Here is an 8,636-nt window from a genome sequence, read left to right on the forward strand (position 1 = left end):
GCAGAACAGTTCTGAGGAAGGGTCACCGGACCCGAAACGTTAACTCTGTTTTTACCTTCACAGCTGCTGCCAGACCTGCTGAGCTTTTCCAGCAACTTTGTTTTTGTTCCAGTATTTAACTGACCTTAGGAAAGGTTGAAATTTCACACTTTTCCATTCAAACAGGTAAGTAAGAGTGTGTAATTGGTATGATTCATTTATGGCACATTTTTACCCACCCTCATATCAACAGTGTCCATGTCATCTTGAATGTTCAGAGACTGGAATGCTGGAAGAGTGAAGCTTGTCACAGTGGAATCAGAAAGAATTATGGAATTTCCTTCTGTGTTGTCTGCTGGGAGCCTTCAAACAAAATTAACAGCAATTCACTTTATGTCAGGCTTTAATTGATAATGATTCATTGTGCGTGATCAAAGCCAAATGCAAAAATTCATAATAATTATTGATTAAACAGTAATGCTAATTTCTAGATTTTTAATCATACCATTCACCTTGTTGTTCTGTCATAACCAGCTTTAGATGCAAATTTGAACACAATTTGTGTTCTATTCATATGTTGGGACTGCCAAAGGCTCATGAACATAGACTTCACTTTTCTGGAAATACTTTTGAGGTAGAACTCAGTCTAAGATAGCAGTAGGAATCATATCACATGTCAGGCCTCCCACCTGATACTCAGTTCCACTGACTTCAATCACACTGAATTCCAAGTGCGGCATGCATGCGGTCAATGTTGTTCTCCCTACTTCCTGCTACCGAGGGAGAGAAATTAGGTTCCTTACTTACATACATGAAAACCTTTGCCTGTTTTAGCCCACTAAAAGAAGCTTTTTAGAAATGGTCTGTATAATTTAAGATCTGACATCTTTCAAGTCCACTTGGGGAGGGGACCACTGACCCTTGTTGTAGCTATATATTTTGAACTGGCACAATGGGTGCAACAAGATTGAATTTCTACCCTGCTGTCTGCCTCTTCAGATGACTATACCAGATGTCGTATGGCTTTATGTAGAAAAACAGGGGAATTCTTATTGATGTCCAGTGTAACGTTTATCTCTCAGTCACAGAACATATTGGCCAAAATCCCGATGCTCAGAGCAGTGAAATCTACAATTAAGTCTGTGTGGTGAGTTGGGACCCTGAGGAAGTTCTGGTGTAAATACACATGCTGTAATTGTCCCAGAAGTTAACCCTCTAATGGACCTATATGTGTTGCCTGAGAGAGTACACAAGTGTCTGTGACACTGAGCTCAGAGTCAGAGACTTGGATCACGTATGCAGAATTTCCTTGGCTACTTAACGTCTTACACCAGTTGATACTTCAGCTACTCAGAGATTAGCCAGTATGACTGAACTGAACCATCCTCTCCAGATAATCTCCTACCAACCTCATGTAACCCAACTACGTCCCTGATCTGACCGACCCCATGCCTAGCAATTCTCTGACGTGATTATCCCCTTGACCCAACCAACTCTCAACTCAATCCAGCCATCAGTCCCCGACCTGATTAACCCCAAACCTACTCCTCCCCCCACCACCGACTGACCACATGATGACCCGATCACTCTCCCCATTCCAACTATCCCCCTGACCTGACTAGTGCACACCCATCCCAACAGCTCACTTACTTGTCTATCCACTTCCTCACTTATACATTCATCAAATCATTGGCTCATCCACCCACTGATTCAGCCACCTACTGACTGGCTCACATGTTAACCCACACTCATTCTTTCAGAAACTTGAGACCACTAAAATGTACCTGAATGCATCAGGTAGTGTTGTTAAAATGGGGATCGAGTGTCCTCTCCTTTCTCACTCGGGATGGCTGCACCAACCTATTTCTGCTCTAGAATTGGAGGTCCTGGCTGAAAATGGACTCTGTCATCGGGGTGCAGATAACTTTGCAGGCAATGACAATATACTCAACATTGTCACTGTCCACTGGCCCACTGGTAACTCATCTTAATTCTCTGGGTGAAACCTTTGTAGAGCTCAAAATAGCTTCTATATCTGCATACTTAATATTAGTGAATGAGCTTCCAAAGTAATCAACTTACTGTGAAGTACTCTTGAACATTCTGAGGATGCCCAAAGAGCTACATTAAAATTATTCTTTCTTCTTTTTGTTTGATGCTTACACAAATAGGCAGGTTTCTTAACATAGATTTCGAAGTTCAATTTATAAATAGTTACATCCACCAGGTGGTGCTAATTTAAACAGGATGAGGCCAATAAACAAGGCTAATACCATAACCATGGAGTGCAGTGATCAAAAGCATGCTGCAATTTTCTTGAATAAACCTAGTGAAATTTCCGTTATAAATTTATAAGTTTCTTTTAAGTTTACACTTTCCATACCTTATTTGAACTTGAAGTCACTTTAAAGGACCCTAGCCTTGAACATAAATTGGCAGGTGCCATGCTCTCAATTGTGGTGGTTTTGCCAATAGGGGGACTATTAATATACAGAGAATAAATAAGCAGAACCATGCTTTCTGTTTCTGATTTAAACATACAAAAGCACAAGAAAACATCTGTTGGGAGACTTAACAGGATTTAATCCTTTTTTAGGGATTTTTCAAGGGATTGCTGATTGTATAAAACCCCGAAGCAATTCATGATAATAATGTTAAGCTTGTATTTATTAATGGCTTTCTTCTCAATCCATGACATAACATTTATCTCATTTTTAAAGCTAACCATAAATATATTGAGAATACAATATCTTAAATTTAACCTTTGGTTGTTTACAAATACATAATCCAGTGATACAGATCTCAAACTGCACCATTGTGTCTCTCATATTTGTTATCCTAACCACAAATTGGATCGACAATGCGACATTCCTTTCTAAACTGGAAGGACGATAAATGCTGGCATTTCAGGTTGGGACCCTTCTTCAGAAGAAGGGTTCCGACCCAAAATATTAGCTTTCCTGCTCCTCTGATACTGCCTGGCCTGCTGTGTTCCTCCAGCTCCATACTGTTATCTCTGAGTTAAGTGTAAACTTAAAAGAAACTTATAAGTTTATAACGGAAATTTCACTAGGTTTATTCAAGAAAATTGCAGCATGCTTTTGATCACTGCACTCCATGGTTATGGTATTAGCCTTGTTTATTGGCCTCATCCTGTTTAAATTAGCACCACCTGGTGGATGTAACTATTTATAAATTGAACTTAGAAATCTATGTTAAGAAACAGCATCTGCAGTTCTTGCTATCTCAGGATGGTAAATGTTGTTGTACCAACTGTTATACATGAAAAGCTAATTTTTTTTGAAGAGTCCAAGTCCATGCTTTTAAAGAGAGTTTTATTTCAGTTAACATTACACAATTCAACTCACACCTTACTGATTACCCGCTTCCCATTGGGCCTGTTGAACCTGCTCCACTGGCTGATCTTTTCGAGGACTCAGCTCCATTTACCTGGCCCATCACCATACCCCTTAATTCCTTTACTCTTCAAGGACCTACCTATCTTTGTCTTTTAAAAATTCAAAACGGTAGCCTCAACTGCTTAGCTGGGCAGGGAATTCCACAGATTTACAGCCCTTTGGGTAAAGATGTTCTTCCTCAACTCAGTCCTAAATGTGCTCCCCATTATTTTGAGGCCATGCCCTCTCGTTCTTGTTTCACCCACCAGTGGAAACAAGCTCCATGCTTCTATCTTACCTATTCCCCTCACGCTTTTATATGTTCCTATAAGAAACCCCTCAATCTTCTGAAGCAAGACAAAAATTACCTCGCTTTCCCACAGGAAAATGATAAACTATACTGCTCTTGAGAACCCATCAAAGAGATTTGCATAAGAAACCCCTCAATCTTCTAAATTCCAATGAATGTAGTCCCAATCTACCCAATCTCTCCTCATAAGGCAACCCTCTCAATTCAGGAATCAACCTAGCAAACCTCCTCTGTACTCCCTCCAATGCCAGTACATCCTTCCTCAAGTAACGAGACCAAAACTGTAGACAGTACTCCAGGTGTGGTCTCACCAGCACCGTGTACAGCTGCAGCATAACCTCCCCATTTTTAAACTCCATCCCGCCTATCAAATAAGGACAACATTCCATTTGCCTTCTTAATTACCTACCGTACCAGCAAACCAACTTCTTGTGATTCATGTACAAGGACACCCAGATCCCTCTGCACAGCAGCTTGCTGCAATTTTACTACTATTGATCTTTTTTGCAAAAACTTTCTGGTCTTCTGAAGCAAAACAAAAATTACCTCGCTTTTCCACAGGAAAATGATAAACTATACTGCTCTTGAGAACCCATCAAAGAGATCTACATAAGAAGCATCACTAAAAACAAAGGTTTATGTTTCTGTCATCTCCCAATGATGGAAAATTCAAAATATAATTCTCCATATTTAATGTTTTCAATGTTTTGTTTACCTGAATAAAATCTTTTCCCTTTGGATTTTTCATAATTGTATCCCAATCTAAGACTTTAAAATTGGCATCTCGCTAATTTGGATGCCTAGCTTATTCAAATGTTCAGTTAGGCTTAGCAGTTTCTCTATTTCTGTTTCCGAAGCTGTTCAACTTTTTGTGAACCTTGCTTTGACTATACCAATACGGTTAATATTTTCCAAATAGGATTCTTGATGCAAAGTGATACTTGATCCATTCTGCCTGATTTCTAATCCATTGTCCTTAAAAGTACCAGAAACCTGGCTTCCAATTTTGAATTCTGCTTTAAGCCTATTTATGACAATATTTCCAAACTTACTGCACCTACTGAACAAAAACAAAAACTACAGGCAACATAAAGATGCCCGAAAGCTGCCCCTCACAGTAAAATATGGACAGCTTTCATGTGAAGACAGCCCAGTTTTAATATGGTAGACTTCACTGAGAAGTATCAAACTCTACAGGCATAATTCAGGCCATACACACATTCATTTAGCTTCCAGTAGATCCCCACTATGTGTGGTACCTCTTCTGGAGGATGAACAAACACTTCCCTTTTGGGCTGATCTCACTGCAGAAATACATCTTTAATATCAATTGATGTACAGTCCTAAGCATTTATTGCTGACAAAGCCAAGAAAACCTTTGAGATTGTTTTACTACAATCAGTTTTTCTTCAAAACCTCATGCCAGCAGCCTTGTTTCAGCTTTATACAGTATGCTGCTACAACCGGTATTTGCAATCCTTATAAATCTCATATCTATCTCTTATCTCTTCCCTGAACTTATTGCACTCCCATCCCTCATTACTGCATCCTTCACTGAAATTTTTAACCTTTTCGAGGAAGGGTGGGCAAATTGCCTATATAATTTTAACAGACTTGAATTTTTGCCTTCTAAATTTCTATCACCTGATGTTTTGGGTCCAGTGACCCTTCAGAAGACCTGCTGAGTTTTTCCAGCAATTTCTCCTTTGGTTTCTGATTTCCAGAATTCACAGTTCTTTGTTATTTTTTAATGGAAGCTAAATGAATAGCAATGAGGGTGGAATGAAGGCATGGAGGTGGTGTGAGGGTACGAGAGGACATGTGGTTACAAGGGTTAATGGCTATATATACAACTGGTATAAAGTTAATATAAGGTGTAATAGCCTGAAGTGCAGCATGTGCCATTTTCTCATTCTGGGGTTTCCATGCTGTTTTGGGGTCTGTTCAGACAGAAGCAGCTAGTAACCAAACCAGATTTTATGCTGCTACGGATTCAGCAGAACAGAATGGTACAGCCTTGAGATAAAGTGACTTTAAGCAGCAACAAAGACAATCATGATGAAGTAACCACACTGAACTTTGAACTAACTATGAAGAACAAGGCATACAGACATGCCTGAGAAAACCAACCATTATGATATGCCCATGAGAGTCGTGAAAGAAAGCAAGAGCTAATGTAACAGCTAGCTTTTTCTCTGGTAGGAAAGATGAGTGTTTAACAAATTGAAAGGAAACTTTTAACCTGTTATGTTGTTCATATAATTTTCTTTACTTCTCCGTGTTTATTTTCAGCTCTGATTGATTGGTCATCTCGGCATAAACATTAAACTAAGACTTGACTTTGAACTTTGTCTACTCGGACTCTGTTTACCAGATAAGTAACACTTATCACCACAGCAACTGTTTACCTACTCACTCACATTCTCCATTAACGCTCACATACTTCAGCACATGGTGGTTTAATGTAATGTAGAGCCACAGTGTCTCATATTCATTGCAACATTATCACTTTTCAACAACAACAATTTCAGTGTATCAAATGCCTGATCCTAGCAAAACATTACAAGGTGTTTCACAGGAGCAATAGCAAACAAAATTTGTGGCCAACATTTAGCTAAAAATTTAGTTTAGTTCAGTTTCAAAAATTTGGTCAAGGTGGGGAGGAAATATCAATGGCCACAAATTAGAAGGTAACAGTGACAGGTAAACAGTTATTATCTATGACTGGGAAGAACACTCCACATTCAATTATGTGTGAAGTACCTTCTTGCTAATAGTGTTTTCTCATGCAGTGTCAATCCAGTGCAGTGAGTGAAGTGCTGGGCTGATGAAAAATTGAACATGGAGATCCACAAGAAACACAGGACTCTATCGATTTCTCCCTTTAACTGTCCCTGGTTGGCAATCTCGGGGCTGAGTCAGCTGATTAGCACCTGAAAAATAGGTCACTAAATGGATTGGTCATAATGGGGAAGAGTTATGGGGAAATTTAGTCTGCAGCTAGCTGTGGTATAACCTGCCTTGGGAAAACCTGACACTGGATATATAGAAGTGGGAAGAATTCTGGTCCTGAATATCAACATCCTCTCTACAAATAGCTGAGAGTTAATACAGCACTGAATATCATCATTCCATTTGGTAATATGATGTTGTTACATTTTTAGACTTATAGGTCATAAAGCAAATGATCAAACCTCCCTGTTTACCTCTGTAGGTACATGCTTACTGAGGGCATCATCATTAGCACAGGTTCTTCATTTGCTATTGCATCATTTAGCACCACAGCCTGCAAATGGTCTATTGTGTCCAATAACTTCTCTGATATCACTCTTTGCTGAAAGATAAAAGCACATCTTTCATAAGGCACACCACATAATTCCTTTAACTTTTAATTGTACCACAATTTAGTTATGAAAGTCTGAGCACATCTCATCCTATGTTTAGTTATATTTACCGTATCCATGGCCAAGTGTTCTTGGCCATCATTTTCTACTGCAGCTTCCAAAACATTGTTAACCACGTTAAAGAGGGTATTTGCTGCAATTATTCTTTTCTCAGGATCTTCATCATCCACAACACTGAAAGTCAGCAATGATTTTCCCATATTTAGAAGGGTTGAACTGGCTTCCAACTTAATAGGAAACAGAAAAGAGATATAGATAGTTCAATATTCTGCTTTGACGTAAGGGAGTAAATGATTCATAGAGAATTATAGAATCCTGACAGTGTGGAAGCAGGCCATTTGACCCATCAACTCCACACCAACCCTCTGAAGAACATCCCATCCAGACCCACCCCCCTGCACTTTCCCTGTAACTCTGCATTTCCCATGGGTAATCCATTTGGCCTGCACATCCCTGGACACTATTGGCAATTTAGCATGGGCAATCCACCTAACCTGCACATTTTTGGACAGTAGAAGGAAACTAGAACACCTGGAGGAAACCCACACAGAAACAGAGCGAATGTACAAACTCCACACAGACAATCATCTGAGGCTGGGACTGAACCCAGCTCCTTGGTGGTGAGGCAGCAGTGCTAACCTGTGAACCACCATGCCACTTCATTTAAGTACATTTCACCTCTTTGTGTTATTTTAATCTACAATCATGTTTTCCATCAAAAAATGGGCATTAATGTTTCAAGGCATATTCTACTTTAGGAATGAATGCCTTGGGATGGTTTTTTTATTTCTTATTGCAGTGGGGGCTGGTTGGCTCAATTGACTGGATAGTTAATATGTGTTTCAGGATAATGCCAATTTTGGTTTAATTTCAATTCTGGTAGAAGGTAGCCCGGTAATATGCCTCCTCACCTCCCCCTGATACTGGAAGGCAATGGCAATCTACCCACTGGGGAAAATAATACTGCCAAGGGAGCAATTCAAAGCAAAGCATCCACAGGCAGTGAGCCAAAATCCTGGTTTTCAGAAAACCACAGGTGAATGAATTAAACTTCTGCTCACTGAATTGTATAGAACAGTACAATTGTAATACAACTACTATAGTACAGAATCTTCCTGCAGAAGGCAAAAGAGCAAGAGCAGTCAGGATCATTGAGGGGAAATTGGGAAGAAGTAAAAATGTTAATTGAACATGACTGGAGTTACCTGTGATGTAGAAGTGAGTTCATCAGCCTTGTAGGTTAGCTGTTTTAGAACTTCTGAAACTTGAACAGCCTCGTGCAGTGATGAGACATCCACAACAGACAAGTTTGAGAGCATGGTTTCCCTCAACTTGGGGATGTTTTTGACAGCAGCAAACAAAAACAGACAGATTTGTATTACTTCCCAATGAATTGCTCTTTGTGAACTTAACATTTACCTGGTAATGCAGAACTTGAGCACAGTATTGTTGAAAATAATGCACACTGTTGAAACTTTTTGTCTTATTCTCACCAGGGCAGATACAAGAATGCCAAGTTTCAATGAGAACAACAAATTATATCAC

At 39.5% G+C, this 8,636-nt stretch overlaps 1 protein-coding gene across 1 annotated transcript in view; it reads right to left on the bottom strand.

The window, feature by feature from the left end:
* LOC125485043 (polycystic kidney disease protein 1-like 2) overlaps positions 1–8,410 on the bottom strand; it is a 21,742-nt gene extending 13,332 nt beyond the window's left edge. Inside the window, exons 1-4 of the mRNA XM_048605965.1 lie at positions 8,297–8,410; positions 7,142–7,318; positions 6,894–7,021; positions 215–342 (exon numbers count right to left, since the gene is read on the bottom strand). Coding sequence (XP_048461922.1) covers positions 215–342; positions 6,894–7,021; positions 7,142–7,318; positions 8,297–8,410 — 547 coding nt within the window. The remainder of the gene's footprint in view (positions 1–214; positions 343–6,893; positions 7,022–7,141; positions 7,319–8,296) is intronic.
* Positions 8,411–8,636: the final 226 nt, after the last annotated feature.

This window comes from Rhincodon typus, chromosome 15 (assembly GCF_021869965.1).
Source record: "Rhincodon typus isolate 14 chromosome 15, sRhiTyp1.1, whole genome shotgun sequence".
NCBI lineage: Eukaryota > Metazoa > Chordata > Chondrichthyes > Orectolobiformes > Rhincodontidae > Rhincodon > Rhincodon typus.